The sequence below is a fragment of the Notolabrus celidotus genome, chromosome 13 (assembly GCF_009762535.1).
Source record: "Notolabrus celidotus isolate fNotCel1 chromosome 13, fNotCel1.pri, whole genome shotgun sequence".
In the NCBI taxonomy this organism is placed as follows: Eukaryota; Metazoa; Chordata; class Actinopteri; order Labriformes; family Labridae; genus Notolabrus; species Notolabrus celidotus.
In genome coordinates, this window is record NC_048284.1 from 27806626 (window position 1) to 27831879 (window position 25254).

The 25254-nt window shown below is 39.0% G+C and overlaps 2 protein-coding genes across 3 annotated transcripts in view; one reads left to right on the forward strand and one right to left on the reverse strand.

Annotated features, from left to right (window-relative positions):
• Positions 1–245: 245 nt before the first annotated feature.
• elp3 (elongator acetyltransferase complex subunit 3) lies at positions 246–25057 on the reverse strand. The gene is made up of 15 exons (XM_034700047.1): positions 24531–25057; positions 24135–24234; positions 22125–22263; positions 21801–21871; positions 21628–21691; positions 19600–19668; positions 19123–19277; positions 13180–13341; positions 12933–13059; positions 7921–8114; positions 6471–6561; positions 4484–4549; positions 4093–4320; positions 3843–3924; positions 246–1154 (listed from the first exon to the last, which is right to left on the reverse strand). The coding sequence occupies exons 1-15, from the start codon at positions 24550–24552 to the stop codon at positions 1063–1065; spliced, it is 1662 nt and encodes a 553-aa protein (XP_034555938.1). The 5' UTR covers positions 24553–25057; the 3' UTR covers positions 246–1062.
• LOC117824525 (kinesin-like protein KIF13B) overlaps positions 25034–25254 on the forward strand; it is a 37627-nt gene continuing 37406 nt past the window's right edge. Inside the window, exon 1 of one of the 2 annotated variants that reach the window (XM_034700045.1) lies at positions 25034–25201. Coding sequence is in view for 1 of the 2 variants with exons in the window: in XM_034700046.1 (XP_034555937.1) it covers positions 25185–25201 (17 nt within the window). In the remaining variant the exon portion in view is untranslated. The remainder of the gene's footprint in view (positions 25202–25254) is intronic. The other variant, XM_034700046.1, reaches the window with a different exon arrangement.

The window sequence follows — 25254 nt, forward strand, 5'->3', positions numbered from 1 at the left end:
TAACTGATAGAGATGTAATTGGAAAGGCTGTGTCAAATGAGCCAGTAAAACACTATCGCAGGGCAATCATCAGGGGTCTCCCGCTAGGGCTGGCACCCTTGACATTGGGGAATACATTATAGGAGTCTCCCTTCAGCGTGGCCTTTTAAGAAGACTGAAACCTTTCTGTCATTTAGGTTTAATTATTCAAATGTCCTGCAAAGATTTCTGCAACATTGAGAACTTCACTGACAAAGCCGGATGCAGACAGTAACAGAAATATACTTTATTCTTTTCTCAACAACAACAAAAAAAAATGGTCAAGTGATGTGTTTAACCAGAAAACATGAAGCCCAAAGATGCATGACAGAAAAACAAGAAATAGGATTAACTGTGGGGCTTTAAAAAGCAATTTATGTAACACTTATATTCAATTTCCTGCCCTATAAATTTAAATTGTGCAATTACACAACACCGGCCCAGTGAGGACACTTTGCACAGTTCATTCATCCACTGCCAACCATTAATGAATGCTTGACTCATAATAGTTTTTTTAATTGCAGCATAAACATGATTAACTCAAACACATGCCAAACAGGTTTCTCATCCTTGGCTAACAAAAAGCATTTGAGATATACCTAGAGGTTTGAATTTTCTTCCAGAGAAAACTATGTGGCATCAGAGAATAAACACAGTATCAGCAGGACTGATCTCATTTCTCATCTGGACCCTGGAGGAATTGAGTAAGCAGTGTCCAGTTACACACCGACTTCAATGTAAAATCTGATAATGCTTCTGTCAGTGTGGTTTTCTAGTATCTGTTTAAAAAGGAAGCAAGGATAACTTCAATTTAGCTCTAACACCCCCCCATGCTGTCTCCATATCAACATAAAAAAGAGGAGATGTAAAAGCACTGCGCACCAAATAGAAAGCAACATGATCACTATGTGATGATTATAAAAAAAACATCTCACTGCACAGACTGTAGTAAGCATGTCCTTAGAATCAAAGCTCCATAAATAAAACATCTCTCTGAGGATTTTTGCCCAAAACAACCAGCCAGATAGAAAACACTTCAGTCCATTAGTCCATTTCAGATCCATACAGGTCCTTCACCATGTATGGACCCTCCAACTCATAGCCCATCTTTCTGTAGTAGTTCCTCGTTCCTACACCTGCAGACAGAGACAACAACAAAGTGCTCAGCAGAGGATGACACAGACATGAAACAACAACTGAGGAAAACTTCTGCTTAACATGACATCTCAACTTCCCTCAAGGATCACAAAAATAACTTCAACCTTATTAACACTGTGACATTACGAAGTGAGTTTAAGCCTGTTCAGTCAGATGTATCCCTGTGTGTATTTATGAGTAGTTGCAAGAATTTAGAGCTTCTTAAAGCTGGATTGCAGTTTTTAAGGTATTTACCTGAGCTTGTGGACATGGATTTAAGCTGAGATGTCTAAGAACCAAATATGTTTCTATAAAGTTTAAAGGGGACATATCACGCTTTTTTCATCAATATATATTGGTCTAAGAGATCCCCAAAACATGTCTTTAAAGTTTATGCTCAAAAAAACACTTTGAAATCAGATCTTGGCATGCCTGAAAAGTCCTCTTCTTCAGTCCTCATCAGAACACTCTGTTTTCCCTCTGACCACGCCCCCTCCGGAAGTGGATGTGCCTCGGCTCTCCAGCACGTTGATCTAATGTTTACATGTTGGCTGAATATACACGGCTGCTCACAGATCGCGTTACTTCAACCCTCTGAATCTGATCCTGACGGAGAGGCGCCTGTAGCAGGACCTTTCTGAACGATTGGTCATAGATTTAGTGTTTCTTGTTGTTTTATTTATCAGTATGTAGACGTGTGTCTTGGTACACAGCTACGAACGTGTAGCTATGTGGCTATGCTAACTAGCGCTAGCACTTATCCATGATAAATAAAAATCATCCACTAGATCTTCAAATCTGCAGACGTGGGGAGTAAAACCGACCTCTGCCAGAAAGGCAGCAGGACCTTTTATGAAGGATTGGTCACAGATTTAGTGTTTCTTGTTGTTTTATTTGTCAGTATGTCGACGTGTGTCTTGGTACACAGCTACAGCTACAGCTACAGCTACAGCTACAGCTACAGCTACAGCTACAGCTACAGCTACAGCTACAGCTACAGCTACAGCTACAGCTACAGCTACAAACATATAGCTATGTGGCTATGCTAATTAGCGCTAGCACTTATCCATGACAAATAAAAATCATCCACTATATCTTCAAATCTGCAGACGTGGGGAGTAAAACCGACCTTTGTGTTTATTAAGACAGCCTACAACTAGCATGCCTCCCTCCTAAGCTCCTTGTTAGCACACATTTGTGCAGGCAATGAAAAACGGAGGGGGGATTCAGTATTATTTTATACAGTCTATGGGCTGAACAAGCTCCGAGCTCTGACTCCGTGACAGACCGGATATTGTTGTTACGTAACAAAAACACGGAAGTCTGAAACGGCTCGTTTCACACACATTTACAGAAAGGTGTAGAAATCAAAACAGGGGCAGAATGGATTTTTTTCATTCTCGGGGGGTTTGTAGACATGCCAGGGACACATATTTCAGGTAAAGAACCATTAAAAAGTCAATTTTGCATGATATGTCACCTTTAATGCAGTGGCTCCCAAAGTGGGGGTCGGGACCCCATGGGAGGTCGGGAGATGCTTTCCAAAAAGCAATACAAATTTAGAAGTTGCATATTTCATCCGTATTTGTAAGTATATCTACACAATTTGCATCTAAATTTGAGATTAAATCATGTAAATAAAAGATGTCGACAATTTTCTTCTTTTTGTTGTTGCCACATGACCCTGAGGAACTGTTGCTGCTTGTAGCCTTTTTAAATTACATAGAAATATGTTGGTTTTCTCATTGACCTTTTTTTTGTGAGTAGCATTTTAACCACCTCAGGATGATGAGGATCTCCAGTCTCTGGTAATGTTATTTTGGAGGTTGTGGACGAAAAAATGTGGGAACCCCTGATTTCAAAGGCAATGAAATAGTAACATATCATTGAGTTGTATTTTAGTTGACTGCAGAAGTATTGTTTAATGCCTTTGTGGGAGACGGCCTCTGTTTTCCAACCTGAATTCAAACTTCCCTCAGCAAAAGTTTAAGTTTCCCATTTAATTCTAAAAAGCATTAATATTTGCATCAAATCTATCACACTTCTCCCGAACAAAACTCACCTGATTGTTAACCAGTTCTTGTTTACTGTGCAATATCCTTATCATTTGTAATATCCCTACAATTTGCTCTGTTTATCATTTTAATTTTTAGTGCCTGGTAAATTGCTAATTGTAAATATTCTGTGCTTCTGTATTATTTTAATTTATTAATTTTATTCAGTATTTATTTATAATTTCATTCATGCTTTCTGTTAATACTCTAATATAATTATTTAATGTGTATAATAACGAAATGAATGTATTTCTGTTTCTTGTTTTGGTATGATGTAAACATTTAAAATATTAAATAGTAGTATTGCTGAAATCACATTTAATCATGCAATCACATACACCGCTTCAACAAACTGTTAAGATAAAATAAAGATATGCATCTTTAATACATTAACATCTTAAAAACATGAGACCTGTTGATCTGCTCAGTATTTGTTAAATAACTTCACCTTAATTATCACCATGTATCTCAAATCAATGTGCCCTGTGTCAATTTAAAGGTTTTAACTGGAGTATGTTAACTTGAATGTTAACTTAAAATGTTGTTCCATCATAAAGTCACAATGTGGATTAAACTCATGTTTGTGTTTGGATGTCTGAGAGATATAAATGATGTGTTTTTTTCCTCTCTCACCTGAGATAACAGCTAGTTTACTCGAGCCATGTTCATCTCTGGCGATTCTTGCTGCCTCCTCCATCAGCATCATACCGAAACCCTACAAAAGTGGAGTGGAAGAAAGAAAAGTTACAAATACAAATCTGTCTTTTTCTTTACACCTTCAACACCTTCAACCTTTCATCCCTTGCTTTTGGTTTATTTTAGAACAGAGTGAATTGTTAGTGTCAGAGAACAATATGTCAGAAATATCAGAAAGTCAAATAACCTGATGCTGAAACTTGCTGGGATCTCGGCTACTGACGGGGACCACACTGCCGTAAACGTGCAACTCACGAACAATCGACACGTCTCCCTTCAGCTCTGGTCGGAAGGACTGCAGGGAGCAGCGACGCAAACGCAGCAGGCCAATCAGGATGTCCTGCTCCGGATCTTCGTACGACAGGAAGGTCTCCCAGCCACCGTTGGCTACATAGTCCCTTCGCACCAGCTCCACCTGCACACACATGCGCTCTGTTGTTAATGAAGTTGTTGCAAAAAAAAATCATATAATACACTAAATCAGGCCTAAGAAAGCAGCGCCCCGGTTTCTTCTCCGTTTATCTCAGACTCCTCTTAAGTCAGTCTACTTGATCTCTTTAAGTAGTGATGTTTATTACCTGGTAAGGTCGGACTTTGTGGTGAATCTCCTGGATGCCTACTTCTCTGGTCCGCACATCTCGACACTGTAGACAGAGAAACGATCAAAAGAACCAAACCAGTTTAGAAACGTATCAAGGCTGTTTAAAGTATGAAACAAGCTCACTAACTTTGTTATACTTTAATGTATTTTTTATCTGTAAACCTTTAAGAATGTCGAGACGTCCCACCATTTCTTCTACTTTTTATGGCTGGAATATTCTAGCAACAGTCTTTCAGTGCACTTGCATATTTAAAGAGTCTCAGTCTTGTACTTACTTTCATCAGAGTCATTCCAGCACTAATTTTAGTTTGCCTTGACATGCACATGGTTTTCAAAGAAATGGTGACACATAATCCAGGGTTTTAATTTCACTTTATTCTGAACTGGTCACAATCTCATCATAATGATTAAGTTACTGCTAATGCTAACCACCTTGCCTTCTGTTGGAGCCATGAATGATTTGAAATGAGCTTTTTTCATCTAGTTTTTTAGGTTTAGGGTAGATTATTGTTTGCATATTTGTGTGGTGTTATTTTGTTGTTTGTTGATGAAATGGTTTATTGTGCGGTCACGTTGATTTGTTAAATAGCGGGTCATATGTTAGAGGCGGTGATATTCTTTTCATTTAAACCACCTGTTGACTTTTGTTTGGAGCTGGAGAGTGAGGGTGAGCTGGGTCGCCGTATTTTTGTAGGCCGCTATTTTTCTTTGATCACTGTGATCGCTTTAATCATCAGTTTTATTCTCGTTATCATGAGTTGATTATCCTTTTTGGTTAATATAAAGTTGAACGCATTGTTTCGGTATCAATGATTATTTTGCTTTGGCGAGTCAGATAAGTCTACTCGGCCCAACCTCAGTCTCTGTAGATCTGTGAACTCGCTACACCTTCTGTTGTTACTCTACATTAAAGTATTCAAGTTAGCAGTCAGATACAACTAAATGTGATAATCAAGAGGGTTTGAACAGATCACTGACATCATTTCAATTACTGACAACAGGTCAGTTTGAAATCTGTCAGCGAGTAACAGCAGAGTCAGGAGCAGCTGCAGAGAGCTTAGCTGAGAGGCTACAGGTGACCAGCTCAGCCCGACAACTCCTCCTCAGGTTACCGTCTCACACCTTTGCTGTTGTCTGGAAATGACTCCAGCAAACTCCTACAGTCATTGTTTGTGGTATAATGAAACAATGATTAGTGTCTGAGTGTTTGGCTGCACTGTGAACAGATGTTAAACACTATAAAGCAAGTTGATGCTCTACAAGTTTGTCTACACATACAGTAAGTAAACTTTGGTGCAGTAAAGTTCAGATGAATCAGCGGGAAGTCATACGACATGTAGAGGTGTTTGTATGAACACAACAGGACTGAGTTTGTAAGAAGTGATCATGAATGCTTCATGAAATCATTATGAAAAAATGAAATTAGGACGGTCAACCAAGCCAAACTAGTTACATGAGGTGGTGTGGGGGATGAGTACATGTTGTTGCCATTTTAATAAAACACTATTTCAGATTGATGGCCAATAAAGAGTCTTTACTTGAAAGGAGTTGCTGTTTAGAGTTGGGACGACGTTTTCATCCATTCTTTAATTATTGAAGTTGATAAGGGGTCTCCTGCTTCATGAGTTTTCATGGTGAGCCTGTTTCATGCTACACAGTCCTGTTTTTTGGGCTATGTAAATTTCCCCTTCCCATTACAAACTCAGCACATGGGGAGGGTGTGAAGAGGAGAGCGCTCCAATTTTATGCCCCAACAGTTCTAAACTATACTTTGCAGGTTTTTTAATTTGTGGTCTTGATCAATCATAAAAACCTATGCAGATGACTCTTACGGACAGTCAGCATTTGTTGGTTGACTGCAATGGTTTGGATCGCTCTCAGTGGGAAATGCATTTTAGCCTCCTTGCACAAAGTAAGCTGACGCTAGTTCTTTTGTTGGAGTACAAGAGGACTTTGAGTCTCACCTCAGTGCCCATGTCCTTCATCCTGGCCAGGGCCAACTCTCGCAGGTTGCCATGTTCCACTCCAGAGCTCACCAGTGGCATGGGGATGTCTCTGAGGGGCAGCACAAGATGAGAAAGGAGGGAAGAGACAGTTTTTACAAAAATGATAGAAGAGCAGAGAAAATTTGATATTTCAATCTGTTATGTACAGCTCCTTGAGGGTTCTGTCTCTTGTGTCTCTCTGGCCACGCCTCTCTCTCTACCGACTGTGCACCTGGGTGCGATTAGCATGCAGGTAGGGGGAGAGGTATGAAAAAAGTGGCAGAGGGAGCTGGTCGGTCTCTCACAGCGGAGGGCTTGCGCACAAGGAAAGGTTTGGGTTGTTTGTTTCTTTGTCCTTCATTTGTTTGTTGTGTGAAGCGGGTTGTTTTTTTGGTGGTTACAAATATGGGTAGTTCTGAGGGAGTTTATGTTTGTTTGTTCTGTTAGTTTGGGCTGGAGATTTCCGGTAGTTTAGTTATCGGTTTTCTTTTTCCTTAGGGTTTAGTGTCTTGTAATTTCCAGGTTAGTTTAGGGTTAGGTGCTGGGAGCGGCTGTCCATTGCACGGCTGTCCCAGCACCTCTCCATCTTTTGTTCCTTTTGGCCGGGGTCTCCAGCCCCTTATTATTTCCCTGATTTATTTTGATTTCACTGGTTCTTTAATGTAGGAGGGGAATTTCGCTGACAAATAAAGCTTTGGTTTTGACTGGCATCTTTGTGTGGCATCCCTTCTGTTCTCTTTGTATGTTACGGCCTCCTTTATTGAGCCTGTGCAACATTGTTGCTTGGACGGCCGTAACACAATCAATTAATAAATCAATCAATCTTTATTTATATAGCTCCAATTCACAACAATTGCTATGTTCTATTATTAACAAAGACCCAACATCAAGACAGGATACGATCCAGTGCCATCTTACAGACAGGACTCAGTCTGATCTCATTTTAATCCACCATGAGCAGAGCACTTTGCAGCATTTAGCAAGTTACAGTGGCAAGGACAAACTTCCTTTAACAGGAAAGAAACCTCAGGCAGAACCAGACTCAGGTCAGCCATCTGCCTCGACCGATTTATTATAGCAAAATATCTCACTGATAGATTTCACTTCACAAACTCCATAAAAAGAAACACAAATATGTGCACAGCTCCGTGGAGGAAGAACAAACTGGAGTCTTGCCTATTTCATCCTGGAGAAGGAGGGGGCAGACAATTTCACTGAAATTTAAACTCAAGCCGACTCTTACAAGCTAAAGAAATGTATAGAAGGAGTTATCCGCACAACATGTGTTAGAAAAATACCCTGTTATCATTATATGTTCAAAATAGATGTCATTATGTGTACAATGAAGAACAACATAAAAAGGTATAAGATTTTTTATCTACAGTGACATGTATCCAACCATAACCATAAGGCCCATTCATTATCTTACCTCTGCACCCGGTAGACTCGAGTCCATGGCGGCACCAGAGCCAGAATTCGGGCAACAAGGTCCACCAGGGCACTGGGTGTGTAGCTCTTGTACCGGCCCGTCTTCCACAGCTCATACAGACCCGTACCACGGATCACTAGTGTCGGGTACAGCTTCAAACCATCAGGTCTGAACGCTGGGTTCTCGAAAAACTCCTGCAAGAAGCACAAAGACCCATGAGACACAGAGAAGAGAAAATCAGACGGTTAACATTCACCAGCTCACACATCAAAGCTGAACTTTACAGTTTCTCAAATACGATTTCTGACAATCAATATAACACACTACATAAATCAACAGTCTTGAAATGATTTGCTTGATCTAACTTTGCAGACAGAAAGTTGTCATTTATCTGTCTGCAGTGTTAAATTTGACTGTCACACTAAGCGATGTGTAGCTTCTGTGAAGTCACATAAATGAAAGAGAGTAAAGAGGAAGAGTATAAAAGTCATTATAAAGCTATTCAAGCATTTTTTTAATTCTAACAGCTTTTCTTACATGGTCAGACAGCTTCAATAAAAAGTGTCATTCAGAACAGAAGAACCCATTGAGAGGGTGATGACTCCCAAAGGTAAAAGCAGACATCCTGTGAGTGTTCAGTTACACAACTGAAGGGATATTATGGTGTCTGGAAGGGGATCAGTGTGATTTCCAGTCACTTACACTTCATTTCACTTCCCAAACTTCCTCCCCTCTGGACCGACTATCTTGATTAGCACCGTGAAGATCTAGAATCGTGGCTCAGTCTCTAAAATAGGCCACATTATCAGTATCTCATAATCTCTTCCTCTCTCGTCACAGACCATAATCACACGAGGATGTCCAATAATGAGCCAAAAAAAACACTTTGATACAAAAAGACTCAACAGTTTCTGGGGGACTTTGCACTCGCCACCATTTTGGAACACATATCAAAGCGTCTGTTACTTAGTGCAGAGGGACACAGTTAAGGATGCCTCCCAAAGGCCAGGGAGCATCTGCACACAGGAGATAAGTGTGAGAGGATGTCGTGGTGGGAGGAAGTTGTAATCGAATTTCATTATCAGGACAGTCATGATAGGTGCAAGACGGATGCTAGATGCTCCAGCTGCTTCCCTCTGCGGCGCCTAAACTGGTCTGTCATCCCAGCCGAGCAGGACATTAGACACAAACAGCAACAGATGACGGCTGAATAGGATTAATGAAAGCGATGCCAACGGTAAGGAAAATCAAGAGATCCCAGCGTTTATAAGCTGTCAGCGAGTACTGAGGAGCTCGGCCTGATGGAATTATTATCACTAATATTCATGGAGGTTGTAAACATCCTTTCAGTGGAAAAGCTCAGCTGCTGTTTGCATCATCTGTCTGCCATTGTCGGCAAATTGGATATTGCAAGCGAACAAAATCTATAAACTGCATTTTCCTTCATGTTGTCCATTCAACATATTCTCCTGCTTAATCCCTCTGAGGGTCACAGGACACCTGAAATAACACATGTAGGTTGGGCAGCTAAAATTATCCAAGGCAGGGAAGACATATTAATCTATATTTTTCATCCTTCCTTCGAAATCATTAAAGATTATTTTACAGTAGATCTCTATGTTATAATATCTGTAAAATCATAACGTGGATTAAAATGTATTGTAGGAGAATGTTACGGTTTATTCTCAACGTCTGCGGATCAAATTCACACTTCATCAAGGAGAACTTCCAAATCCCAGATTAATCTATTCTTCATATTTCCATATTTAAATTGTTCACTTCGACTTCCTGTCTTCCCTCGTAGAGGCATCCTCTGTTCCTCGTGGCAGCACATTGTTTTGGATCAAAGGAAAATTCCTGATGCTTCGAATCCAGCAGTAGGCACTTGCATGTTGTTCCTATTTACTTGCATGAAGTGTAACAAAAGATTAGACGTGATGAGGGGGAGCTACACACAAGTTGTATAATGTTTTTTTAAAAAAAGTGCTGGTGTGATAAGAAAGGAGGTTAGGGAGGCAGACAGGGAGATGAAAGAGGGGAGATAGATGGAGTGACAGGAGGGATGGGAAGGAGAGACTGAACGAACCTCAAAGAAAAGTGTGACTGCAGCAGATAGAAAATGAATGAGTGAGAGATAAGGGAGACGAGGGAAACACGAGGAAAACAAGGAAACGGGAGGGGAAAGTTTAGAAAAAAGACAGAGGAGGAAAAGGAAAAAGGAAGTCTAGGGGAAGGAGAAGTGACTGGGAGAGCAGTCTGAAAAGTAAACAAAGAAACTGATGGCCAAATTTGATCACAATCTATCTATCACGATGCTGATTTGATATGTATTGTAATTTGTAAGTATCATGATTTATTATCAATCTGGCCTCTTATTCTGATCAACTTCTATCTTCCTGTTTTGAAATTAAACTATTGTAGTACAGAACAAGTATAAAACAATTTAGTTTAATTGAGCTTATGCGATTATATCATTTTCTGAAATCTAGAGCATAACGCAATTTTCAGGAATTACTTTATAATCCATTGAAATAATGTAATAATATATAATATAATTGTAATAATCTATTAATAATTGACTGTCATGAGAAGTGTTGACACACTGCAGTTGTCTTTTTGTGTGTCACTGGTAGATTTTTTAAGATCAATGGATTTGAAACTTTTGCTTCTTACTGACTTAGAGAACTTCATTGTAATGCAAAACTCAGTGAGTCTCCACTGCCAGGAATCCCAAACAGCTGAACAATAAGTCAAACCGGGGAAAAGCTTGAGATAACAAAGAGTGGATTTTGATAGGAGTCACCACTGTGTCTCAGGGTCTCCTTGTCATCAATCAGTGACATCTTTCCTCCTCCTTCATTGTGTTTTTAATGACTTGATTTTAATCATTGTAAAAACAAACCTAAAAGCTGAACTGATGCATTGCCTCAAACTGAGTCTTCATTTACATCCTCCAGTCAGGCATGTTGGGAGGCAGAGCAGTCTGATTCTGCACATTCATATTGTAGCTGTGTTTCCAATCAGAACTGTGATGTGAGCCTGCTGTTGAGGCACAGCTGAGGAGATTTTCTACTGAGTCACATCCCAGTAGAGACTGTGAGTGAACTGTCAAAGCTTCTCTCCTTCTATTTTAAGATGCTACACGTAGGACTTTCTTGTTTCTTTATCAGTGTGAGATAAGTAGTGATAACGCTCACTGTCGTGTTAGAGAAGGCAACATGATTGCTAATGTCACAAACAATAAACCTAATGATCCATTCGCTGCATAACTTTACTGGAGTTATTTTAAGTCTGGAGTTTTTACCTGTTATGCCTCATATGCAACTTCTTTTTTCACTTCTTTTTCTCTACTTGAAATCAGTTGAATAAATAACATGCAACAAATAATGTACTGTGTCAAAAGATGGACCACGTGTCTCTGTTCAACAACCACCATCAAGATACATATTAACCCTTTCCCGCTTAATCAAAGATAGATGAGCATCTGTACATGAGTTATCTGTAGGGTCTGCAATGATAAATAGGAGTTTCCAGCCCCACTAATCTCTTGAGTCATACCTGTCTCATTCGTTCCGTCTTAAACAGAAAAATGAGGGTGCTGGTGGCCTAGCACAGGGGTTCCCAAAGAGTGGGGGTCGCGAGATACAAATGGGGTGTCGTAAGATGTCTTCCAGAATGTTTTTTTTTTTTAAATTATCTAAAAATAGTACATTTTACCCATTATAGTAAAAAATATTGACAAAAATAGTAGCTAAATTTGAAATAAAACCTTGAAAATAGAAAATGTAATGAGTTTTCTGCCTTTCTTTTTGCCAGATGACTCCTAAGTTTAGGGTTAGTGAACAGTGAATTATCAAAAGCATCAGTAGCAACAGATTAACTCATAACAGCACAGGAAACACAGACACATGCTCATATAGGTAAGGTAATTTTCGGCAGAGTAGCTAAATGAAGCCACATTAAATCACTTTGAGGGACAGTGGGGGTCGCGAGTCTTTGGCACCAATATTTTGGGGAGCAGAAAAGTTTGGGAACCCCTGGCCTCGCGGTCTAAGCACCCTACATGCAGAGGCTATAGTCCTCATTACGGAGGTCACCGGCTCGACTCCCGGCCACGAACATTTGCTGCATTTCTTCCCCAACTCTCTATTCCCCACATTTCCTGTCTCTCTTCAACATAATTATCAATAAAGGCAAAAAGCCTGAATAAATATAACTTTACAAAAGAAAAAATGGCTCCTATGTTAGTATCTCTCCATGAAAGGGAAGAAAAAACAATAACTGGCTCTCAATCCATACGATAACACCAGTGATGTGGACCTCATACAGACCATACCAACGATTGTTACCCAGTCAGCAGTTAAACGTACTTTATCCAAAATAGTTTAAATAGTTTTTATCACCCGACTTTCTTAATGATCTTTCGGTTATGTAAGATGGTTGATTCTGATTGGTCAAAACCCTATTTTTTAAAAAACTGTGTACATAAATCAATAAAATTATCTTTTAATCAAGGTTTTTTGACAACATGTTTATATTTAAAGCAGGATAAAGTATGGGAAATAGAACCCCTTCAGGGTGAGACAAGACCCCTCCGCTCACCCTGTCAGGATTCTATTTCCAATAATTACTTGCTAACCATACATTATCCCTTACTGAACACAAAGCCAGACACTTTTCATCCTGATGTATGTTTGTAGATTAAAATTTGCACAACCATTTATTTTCTTGACATGTAAAGTTGTGTATACGCATGTTTCTCTTCTATAAATCTCAATCATTGTGGCCTTCTGCTCAAGCCTCATTTGCCCTCTCACATTATCCCATAAATAAAGAAATGGATGAAGATTAATAAAGCTGTCACTGTGGGACATTTGTGACCTCTTAAAAATGAAGACCTGGAGAATGGGAGACAAGAAATGACCAGCTCCACCTTGTAAAAACTCACCAGGTAAAAGTATAACTGTATAAAAAGTGTTTAATACTAATAAACCTTAAATCTGAATGCTTACTATAAACTGCTCCACATCCCTCTCCATGCCCACGTTAGGCAGATCTGGCATCATGTGAGCGACGACTTTGAAGCCCGCGTCCTTTGAAAGGTGGAACGACTCGCACACAGCTCGCACCGTGTGGCCTCTGGAATAAACACACATGAACAAAACATTAATGAATCACATCCTTTAGACGGGCTGATGTCAAAATGCGTCTGCTTTCTTAATGTACAAACATAGCTTCCTCCTCCCCTGACCCACTGACCTGTTGGTGTCTCGGGCCACGTCTTCGAACACACTCTGAACTCCTATCTCTAAGCGGGTGCAGCCGTACCCCAGCATGTCGCTGAGGTGTCGCTTCAGGCAGTAGTCCGGCCGTGTCTCGATGGTGATCCCCACACACTTGGTGTTACTACGCTCAGAGTACCTGCAGGGAGACACTGACAGTTCGTTCTTTCTCTAATATAACATCTTCTCTTTTTCAAATTAGACTTTGTTTTTGAACTGACTATACTTAAGTTCTATACACGCCGGGCTCATTTAACAACATCAATTTACATGCTGCGAGTTTGCATGGCTCATTATCCAGCCCGTTAACAGCAACCTTACATTAGGACACAACTCAGTAAGAAAGAAAAGAGATGATGGTGAGGAAAATGTTTGTGATGTGAAAGATATTAAATGGGACATTAATGAGTGTTTACTTTACGTCAAAGCTGGTTAAATACCTAAGTGATTGTACCTTGGACCGTCAATGAATATTTATCTTCAAATTAGAATTGGCTGAAATCCAGAATTAGACGGCATCACACTGTTTTTTGTTGATTCTTTCTCTCTTTTTTTTAAAGTTATGTTTTGGGGCATTTTTTCCTTTTATTGGATAGGAACGCTGTAGAGAGAGAGGAAGTGTGGGCTGTAGAGCAGGGGTTCTCATCCTTTTCAGCCTGTAACCCCCAAAATATAAAAAGAAATTCAGAAAACTCATTACACTTTCTATTTTCAAGGTTTTATTTCAAGTTTAGCTATTATTTTTGTTGATTTTTTTTTTACTTTAATGGCTAAAATGTACTATTTTTAGATAACTTTTAGATTAAAAAAAAAAACATCCTGGAGGACATCTCACGACCCCCAATTTGTGTCTCGCGACCTTCCAGGGGGTCCCGACCCACACTTTGGGAATCCCTGGTGTAGAGAGTGTGAGCTGGGAGTCAACCCTGCAACCGTTGTGTCGAGGACCAAAGCCTCTGTTTATGTGGCGCACGCTTCGACCGCTAGGCCAGTGGTGCCCCTGTGTGTGTTCGTTGTCTTTATCTGAATTCTTGATCTAGCTTCAATAAATATCTCTCCACTAGACACCCTTGTCTCCTAAATTTCTGGGGCATTTCTTGTGGGACTTTATTATGAGACAGGACAGCTGAAGAGGGACAGGAAATACAGGGAGCAGAGAGAGGGGGAGGACATAGAGCAAGTGGTCATGGTTGGGAGTAAAGGCAGCGACTGCTGCGATGAGGACTACAGCCTAAACTTCTCGGCGAACCATCATCACTCCTCAAAGTTTTCAATCACACAGTTTTGTTGATGTATCTGTTTATAAGATTTTACAGAATCATATTAGTACAATTTACGAAACAGCGGTCAGAAACTGCGAGAAATGAGTCTCCAAGCTCCTAAAATTCCACCCTGACATTGCTGTCTTTGTATTTCAATCACTCTACAACTCTGACGTTACATTATTTCAGGAAAAAAATGTAAAGTTTGTGGAAAAATGAACACTGTATAATCACCAATCCTACTGGAACCTACAGGTTATTCCAACAAAATCTTTCCATTAACTTTGCTGATGATCACCAAACAAGCTTCAACCACAAAGTCCAATCAGCAGCAGGTCAGCTATCTACTGAAAAAAATGTGCACTTAAAAAAGAAGCAACAAGATAAAGAAAGTGTCTCAAGGTGCCTGAACCTGACTGTACTTGCAAGACTCATTACCCCTAAATGCACCACAGAACGCCACAGGAAGTCATTCCTGCCTGTGTCCGACAGACTGTACAACTCCTCCCTCTGATCCCTGGACAATAACCTGCAATAACCATGAAATACACTTTACAATATCCATACCACTTTAACATCCTGTACATATCACATTCATTCCAAGCACTTATTACATAGATAACTATTCTGTGCTTCTGTATATACATTGTTTAATTTAATTTAATTGTATTTTTATTTTTATCGTATTCATTCTTTCTATGAATATTTTCTTTCTTGCATATTGTTTATAAGAGCATACTGTAATAACTGAATTCCCCCCCGGAATAAATAAAAGATATCTGGTTCTGATTCTGATACTGCTCCTTTGTGTCTCTGATTTAAACTGATAAACACATGCAAGCTTTCAGACACATCTCACCACTGCAGCTGCTCCAATGACCATTAGCCCCCCTCGTGTCAGCTAATATGATTCTTCATCTGCTGGCAATAAATGTCCATCTTTTACAGTCTGCTGGCTGATTTACACCAATTATAGAAGTTTATGCTCCAAAGAGGATGATCAGATAGTACCAGATGAATCAATAAAAAGTCTATTATCTCAGGTGATTATCTGCAGCGACCTCAGCGGTGTGATCAGATCAGCAGGAGGTTGAGCATGGTAAGAAACAGAGACAGAAGCATCAGACATTCACACTTTCTTTTAGAAACAAACATCACACACACACCGCACACACACCCTCACACACACACACAGATAAGGATTGTCCCCAGCATCCTGCTTTGCAAACTAAGCAGCAGTCGTGGCCCAATCAGGCATCTTAACCAGGAGTGCTGATAACACAGCGCTGAAAGTTCAAGCAAACTCACGCACACAATCCAAAACTGGAAGAGACACATTCTTCGACAAACTGTCCTCTCTAGGCATATCAGACTTAAGGAAATTGAACAGCTCCTACTGACAAACAAACTGCCTCAGCCTCCAGGAACAGGCAGCATTTGGTTTCTGGGTACTTCAATATGGACTCCAAATCTTCTTCAAGTCATCCAAACACATGCTCTGTATTCACACTATGAAGAAGTGCAGCAGGTACCATTCAAAGATGGAACAACTGGTAGAGATGTATTTCCCCCCTGAATTCTGCATGAGTGTTCAAGCAGCTGAATTTGTGGAGATAATCTACATAATGTATCTTAGCGTATGCAGGATGCTAGGTGTTGAGCTGTAGTAAGGCAAATGAAGAAATGGTGGGTGAAGTGAATGCAAACAGAAAATGGAGAAAAAGTCATAAAATATGAAACTGCAGTTCCCTTGATACATGGCACACTCAGGTAAGCAGTTTGTGCACAGGGAAGTGTTGGAGGATAACTGCAGAGATAAAAAGCAGAGGAGAGCTCAGGATGTGAATGAGACTGTAGCAGAATGCTGGAAGAAGAATGTTAGAATGTTAGAATGTTAGAATGTTACAATGTTACAAGGTTACAATGTTACAATGTTACAATGTTACAATGTCATTTAGCAGACGCTTTTATCCAAAGCGACGTACATACAAGAACAAGAACAACACAAGCAAAGATCTAGAGGTAACAAGATCAGTAAGAGTAACAGAGTGCTTCAAGTCAATTTGGGTGCAGGTACTGCCAAGCAGTGTAAAGGCAATGCACAAAAGTAAGTAAGGATATATATATATATTTTTCAAAATAAGGAACATCTACAATGAAGCAAGCAAACAATTTAAGACCTTCCATTATCATCATCAACAATTAACATCACCACAATAAAAGAAGAAGAAGAATCTCACAATCCTTCATTACATGATTATCAAAGTTATTTAATAAGAAAAAAAACCTGTCCCTCTAATTTTGTTTTGTTTTTATGTGATGATTTTTTCACTTTTTGTTTGGTCTCACTAGAAATTCTATATCTCCCAGTTTTAAGCCAATGGTTGGAAAAAACCCCCGACTTTTTGGGGCTCTGGAGGATGAAGTTAGATGCAGTCTTTTTGAGTATAGATGTGTATCAAATGATTAAAATCGAATGATGAATGGTCAAAATAATCCCTGGATCTATTGGTAATGAAGCTAAATTATTATCTGTCTGTTATCTTTCCAAATGTTTGTTTCACAAACATTCATTCAACATACTGTCCTTATACGTCACCTTTTCTTCATTCTACCTATATTATAGCTGAATGTTACCAAATGATGACTTCAGTTACTGTCTCTGATTCATTGTAATGTGGAATTATGTCCCGTACAGAGAGAAAAACCAAATGATAAATGTAGGGATGGATTGTAAAATGGTGCAGTAGCTCCCTCTGGTGGACGCCATAGTTAAATATTTTACATTTATGTTAAGTTGTAGTTTTATCCACGGGATTTGAGGATTTTACAAGATTTTATATTGGCCTTATGCCTATATTCACCTAAATAAATCTTCAGTCACATGAATCAGGGGTGAAAGTAATTACTGTAGGGACAGAAGAAAAACAAATCAGAGGTTGTTTAAGGCAGTGGTTCCCAAAGTGGGGGGTCGATTCCCCCTGGGGGATCGTAAGGCTGTGAAAGAGGGGTCGTAAGATGCCTTCCAATTTTTTTATTTTTATTTAAATGATTTGAAATTGCGTATTTTATCCTTTATAGTAAAATACTGAGGTGTATATTGTATAATTAGAAGTTACATTTTATTCTTAGGCCTACTTATTGAATTTTCACTACTACAGCCTAAACATAAAGAATACTTAAATTCTTCTCCTCGTCCCATTTTAAATGATCGATTATGTTATTCTGGTTGTTTGACTGTTTTGTTCTTTTTTGTTGTTAAATGTCTTAGTTGTGACTTGTATTGGCCTGTTACTGTGTGTGAGGGGAAGTGAGCTATGTTTAACCACACTGAGGCCAATTGGGGTCACCAGTTGTTCTTGATGTGGGGTTACTGATATTTTTGGGGTCACGGGCTGAAAAATTGAATCTGTTTTTTTGTTTTTTTCAAGCTTCATTTTTGGGCTTTTATGCCTGTATTTGATTGGACAGCTGAAGAGAGACAGGAAATGTGTGGAGTAGAGAGTGGGGGAAGAAATGCAGCAAATGGTCGCGGACAGGAGGCTAGGCCACCACGCTAGGCCACCGGCGTCCCAGAACCCCTGGTCTTAGAGGAGCACTCAAAAAAATAATATTATTAAAGTAACAGAATGAACACAACAAAAATAATCTACTGATATCATATATTCTATAATTAGATTATTATCAATTGTGGGATAAAATTAAATAATCAGTCAGTTGTAGCCAGTGAAAGAAAATGTGAAAAGGTTTCGACAAAGACTTCAAATAATGAAGTGTTTTAAAATAGTAAGAAATGTCACCACAACTACCCAGAGACAAAAGAGACACCTAAATAATATTTGTGTTTTCCTATTAGAGGTGAAAAATTCAGATCTATCTATCAAAATAAATCACAAATATTGTTATAAAAGAAAAGAAAGAGCAGCGAATCATGACAGTTGTGAAGCTGGAGCCAGTCCATGTTTGAGCATTAATTACATAATCAACTTTTTAAAGATTACCTATAAGTCTATTTATTGATCATTTCACTTGAATATTGTTTAGGGATTTAATTTGCAACATAGCATTGTGTTTTCTATACCAGCGTTTGTATTTGTAAATTAGCATGAAACTAAAGCTTTCTAACAAACAAAGTGAGGTATCAGGGATATTATCACAACCTCTGACATGTAGCTGAGGAGTTCCAAGTTTAAAAAGTTTAATACACACACGCCTCAAGTTTGTACTGAACTAGAGTACAAGAAAATGTACTTTGTTTCAAATCAGCCAAATCGAATAAACTAGTTTGAATATAAAACAGTCTGAGCCCCACAACAGACACAATCCCCTCTGAACAGTCTCTGTGCTCTAGTCACGACACCCTTGTCTTAATTCTATTAGTAGAGAAATATCTCACTTCTATCATCACTCCATTATTTTTATATTATCTTCATCTTCTTCTTTCCTATTTGTTTTTAACATTTACGTTCATTTGAGGTTACCAATCCTACATGCTTCACAGTTCACACTATCACACAGTTGTATCTTCTAACCTCTGCTTCTACCTTCTAGTTGTTTTTTGTTTTGTTACTCTTTGATTGAATGCATTAGTTATATATCTAATCTAATTGTGCTATAGACATGGCTTTACACAGGGGAGAGCGCAGGGAGAAGTGTACCTGACGGCCTCGGCCACATTGTTGGAGGTGTGTCCTGATAGCGCATCATGTAGATTCCTGATGAAGTAATCTCTGTACTCTTCAGGCAGAGCCATGAAGGTCCCACCCATCACGATGAACTCCACCTTGTCCACGCTGTGACCCAGTTGCTTCAGCTGCACGTCACAAAGAGAAGAGAAAATCAAGGTTTTGAGGGAAACAATGCAGTTTGGATATGTTTTGGCTAAAGTTTAACAGGCTCGAAGTCTTAAAAACTTTCACTAATCTGCATCAGATAACAAACATGACAGTTACTAATGTATATATTCCATAATTTACTGGCTATCAACTACACATTTATGCAATTACGTCGATCACCCCACAGAGGACAATCTGAGGGAAATGTTTAGCAACATAAACATCTTATAAAAGAAGACAGAATAGAGGCAGAGCTGATGTATCAAGCAACTAAAGAATTCACTTAATGTAAACACTGACCTGTTCCACTCGATGTCTGGTCTGAAGGTAGGGGTCATAACGTGCTCGGATCGCTCGCATGGATGTTGGCTATAAGAAAGTGGAGAGGACAGACGATTCAGAAACAGTGAAAAAAATAAAAATAAAGCACAATTATGTGACTGAACTTAACATTACAGCAAAATGTAGCAGGAGTCAGAGAACTTTGAATGCTCAGTTGAGAACATGAATCCTTTCTCTGTCTTTTGAAATTGGCAAATTAAAAAACATCCAGAATGAACACAGATTGTGTGAATATGTAAATTAGGAGAAGTTTACAATTCACTCCTTTTTTTTGTTGTAGTTGACCTTTTAATGGAAGGTAAATGGATAAATGAATCCTGAGATGTTTGTTGCTCTGACAATGATGGGACTTAAAATGTTTATGAGTTAGCCACTTTTATTTCTAGAGCCTGGAAGAAACGTCAGGATGGTTGATTTCTTTAATATAACTATTCTAATTTAAGCATCTACTTTTGGTTTCTGGTCTCAGACATAATAATGGTGGCTTGTTTGGGCTGGGCATACTGTGTTTCTGTGATTTGACTTTACCTCCTCATCTGGTTCTCTTGATTATGGACTTCCTGATTGACAGAAAACAAAGAGTTTCTGTGAATGGCTTTTTGCCAAACTCCCTCACCACACCCATAGGCTTGCCACAAGGCTGCATCCTTTCACATCTCCTCTTCATCATGTACACTGATGCATGCAGGAGTACAAAAGAAAGCAGGAGGAAGGAAAGCGGCTATTGGGTGAAACTGTCGGGTGATACCGCTCTGCTGTCCCTTCTTCAAGGACCAGTATCAAACCATGAGAAAGCTCAGCCTGATTCTGTTTATTGGTTTCGTGACAACTTTTTAGACTACTACACATCTGAAACCAAGGAACTGATGTTTGTGTTTACAGAGAGGTAACACAGGAGAGCATAACTCATTTTTAAAATGTTGAGATTGTGGCTTCATACAAATACTTTGGCATGTATTTGTGTGATCAGCGTCAATTTGATGTAAACACAGAGGCTGCTGTTTTCAGTCGGTCCTATAATCCTCTGTTGTTTTTATTTTAAGTCTTGTATTCAGGGTCTCCTTTACTTTTCTTCCATCTGCTGGTTTCAGCTCCACACAGTGAAATACAGAAACAGTCTGAAGGATATTGTTAAAATTGGTTTTAACATATTTGATGAACATACAGATTTGAATCCTTCTGTAAGCAGCAGATCCTCTGAAGTCTGAACATATTTTACCCAGGGGAGCATCCGGCTCGGCTGGAGGTGAAGCTTTCAGCAGAGTGTCTACCCCCTGGTGGCTGGCTGCAGTCTAGGTCAAAAAACCTGTCTCCCCCATTCATTTGAATGGGGGAGCAGTCCAACTTTAAAAAATAAATACGCGTCGTAAGAATGTTTCTCACATCCGTATGCTGTGGTGATATGTAGTTAGTATTGGACTGTTTTGTGTCCAAGGACTCTTTTTTCTGAAAAGTTTATTTTTCGTTAGTTATTAGAGGTTAAAAAACGGGGTTTTACTTCAGGGTTTCCTTGGATTCACAGCCGCCGTGGAGTGAAACTTCACAGACTCTGGCTGCACAATGGCTGCGCCCAGGAGCATGATTTTTTGGCTTCAGAACCGAACAACGGGAAGAGGCGGCGCAACGCTGTCCTTTTTTATTTACAGTCTATGATTTTACCTTCTTCAATCTAGACATGCGCTCATATAGGTGAATTTTTCTTCTGCCATCAATACTTTATTAGGTTTACCTTATAGTAAGACTTTAAGTTTATTGATCGGTCTGATTAATTAAATCTGAGTATTCATTTTAGATTCTGTTTCACATTTAGCTCTCATGTATAATTTATTGTTGTCTGTATGTTGCTGTTTATGGTTTTGTGTACAGGCTGCTCTAAACCAACTGCTCCTTGAGGGATCAATCAAGTTGTTTGAGAATCAACTCTACTTTAATTGTTTACTAAGGTGGCCTTGTCAGGAAACTGAGGTCAAATAAGAAAACACTCACCTCATAGCCGGTGTAAGACTGTGTGGAGTACTCAAAGTCTGAGTCTGGTCCACCAGGACAATATCTATCATAATAATAAACACATTACAGAGTCATATACTGCATACATCTACAGGTAAAATGTCCAAACAGATCTTAAAGACATTATCTGTTAACTTCAAGAGAATACTTACACACAGATGTTGCCTGTAAAGCTGATATGTGGACATCGATGAGGTTTGCACATCACAGCCACGACGGCAATCTGAGGCAAAAACAGATTCAGTGAATATACAGTTCTTATAACGCTCAGTGACACACAGGTAAAACCATAGCTGGCACTTTAAGTGTGCTACAGATTTCAGATATAAATATAAATATAGTTTCAAATGAAAGACACGTTTTTGTCTGACACCACTTTAAATTATGAGGTAAAATAGCACACATGATGTTTTTACTGTTTGTTTGAGCTCACAAAGAGCTCAGTGTTACTCCGCTGACCCCGGGACAGTACATACCCCACTGGCCGTGCGGATGGGTTTGGCCTTAAGCTTGGGCACCAGAGCACGACGATACTGTGGAGGAACTGCTGCAATTATGTCCACCAATCGTGGCTGGGCTTCAAGTCCGTATTTAGCTGAAGTCTTAGTCTTCACTCTTTTAAAAACACAAAGAGATCATGGAGGATTAAAACACAGTGTAGTGTACACTGTAGAATCACTTTTATCATAATGGATGAATATGAAGGGTATTTAAAGCATTTAGATATAAAGACGTGACTTAAAGGATTGTATTACTTGGCTGTTCATACATTAATGAGACATTGAGCTGCACAACAATACGACTCTTTAAGATGAGCATTTGAAGGCAACACTTATATTCAGTATCTCTATCTGCCCAGAATGATTCATCCACTCATGTGTCAGAACTTTTCAAACTCTAAGTTAGTATTAATACAAAACATTTGCAGAGGAGACCAGAGCTAAATCTAAAAAGGATCAAACGTCTCATAACTATGTGAACACACAAAAAAACACATCTCAGTTTAATTCTCAAAGTATCACACATCTTCTTCAAGCAGATTGCAACAAAAGGAAATTAAGGATTATCTGTTTATACAGTAATCCAACTACATAATCCACTCATCATGTACATCTGTAATAAGATATCCTTGATTCAAGTCATACAGAAACCTACATTTCAAACAGGTAGGTATTTACCAAACTTCATATTAGTGGTTAGTTAAAAGAAAATAGGTAAATATCCTAAACTCAATATACTTCTATGTTTTCATTGTGTGATTTCAATTACATGATTACAAAGGTCCAGATCCAAAACCACTGTACCTGGACCGGTCAGATTTCAATCATTTTTTTCCAGAAAGGTTTCAGACTCTTTTCAACACAGTTTGAGATCTATGAAACTGTTATTCTACTTGTGAAAATGCAAGAAAAAAGCAATTTCATGGCATATTTTCCTCTCTAGATCACGTAGGATCAGATTCTGATCTAGAACCACAATACCTATCTGATCTGGACAAGATTATCCTACAGAAGCTTCAGATATCTCAAATCACAGTTTTCTGTTTTATAAAACCTCCATTCTGTTTGTGAAAAAAGGGCATCTTGCCATTTGATGCCTTTGAATGACAATAAAACCTTCTCTTGGATTATTTAGATTTCAAATGTTTGATTCTACTTTGAATCCACTGTTGTTCTCTCACTTCTTTAACCTACCTCAACCATGATCAACCTTTTTCCATTTGCATCTGCCACTGTTTTTTTTAAACTTCTTCTCCATCCTTAAACACTGCCTGTGTCAGTAGCAGTATCTTTTAGTCATTAGTGGAATTATTTTTCATCTGATATATTAAAGGCATCTTAATTAAAAATGATTAATCGCAAAATTCATCCTCTGAGGAGAGATATTGTAGTTCTGGATCATGACCTGTTCCTATGTGGTTTCAATCTAAAACTGTGTTCAAAGGAATCTGTAGCCTCTCTATGATAATCTAGTCCAGATTCGATAAGTCCTGGATTTGGACCTTGTCCAAATTGGCCTGGAAGTTAAAACACGCAATGAAACTACCCTTTTTCTTTTCATTTTCACGAGTAGAATAAAAGTTTCACATATCTGAAACTGTGTTTTAAGAAGTCTGTAGCCTCTCTGGGATAATTTGGTCTAGATTTGACGAGTCTAGATACAGTGGTTTTGGATGTGGACCTTGTTTCCTTAACCTTTCCCGTGACAGCCAGCACAATGGTTGTTATTATTGTCTGCTATCATTTATTTTTGATTAATTCAGCATTTTAATTGTTTTGTCTGTATATTGTTACTTTGTGAAGCACTTTGTGTCTATGCTTTCTGAAAGGTGCTATACTAAATACACTTCATTACTTACAACCTTGTATCCAATACGACCTGTTCCCATCCTCTGTTATTTATCTACCTGACTGTCACATAATCATAATGACAGATTTGTTGTTCGTTATTTGATGTATAATGTGTGTATGCTGGTGGAAACGTACTTGTTTAGATTGATATCTTTGCCCTCTTCATGGGCTTCAACCAGCTGCCTGATGACATCTGCGATGGTCATCATCATGAGCTCAGCCCGGCTGAGATCAGCTGAAAAGAAGAGATTATTAATGTAGTGAATTCTTGTTTCTTTCATTACTTTAATGTTGAACACGTCGAAGTCAGAAGGGTGAGTTAAAGCTCTGAATTTATTTATTACAGTAATGTGCGACATAATGTGCTTTAGCAAACATTTCCCTGATATAAACATGTCATTTTTAAATGATAGTAGGGTAAAACGCAGAGTTATACTGCTGTAAATTAGTAGTTAGCAGTAGCTACATGCTGAAGTTAGCCTGAACAGTAAGAAACAGTCTCAGATGTATTAAACTCGTGGAAACTCTTACTCTTTTTCTTTGGCTTCCCCATCTCTTCCTTTAAGGACGAAGTTTATCTTCCAAACAGTTGATAATAGTTAGAGGAATCACATCGGTCCTTTAATAACCAGTGAGGGCTGTCACAAATACAAAACAACTCCACGTTGCTCCGACATACGGCTTCTGTCGTGCAGCAACCGAAACTGTCGTAAAGTGTCGCAAATGTTTCCCGTAATGACCCAGACTCCAGTCAAAATGAAGCAACCTGTCAACGCACTGCAGTAACGCAGCGTTCATACATGTAGTATCTCCTTGAAATGCAGTCAGCTTGGTTCATTTTTTCCCACATGTTTTTGAAAAATTGCCTTGAAGGGAAACAGACTTGTAATACACGTGAATCCGCACTGTGGCGCTTTATTCCACATATAGTTGTGTAAGCGTGTGTGTGCGTGTGTGTGTGTGTGTGTGTGTGTGTGTGTGTGTGTGTGTGTGTGTGTGTGTGTGTGTGTGTATGTGTGTGCGTGTGTGTGTATGTATGTGTGTATGTGTGTGTGTGTGTGGAGAGCGCAACTGAGCAACTTGGAATCTGACTAAATCTCACAGCAAATCCCTTTAGCTGCTCGGTGACACGGCTTCACTGATCTGGAAGTTTCAGGAAATGCAACAGGTGGAGGAGCAAAGAGCATGAACAGTGGACTGCCGTGAGTGTTTTTAAGATTTACAAATAGAAACCATGGGTCCATATTACAATGTA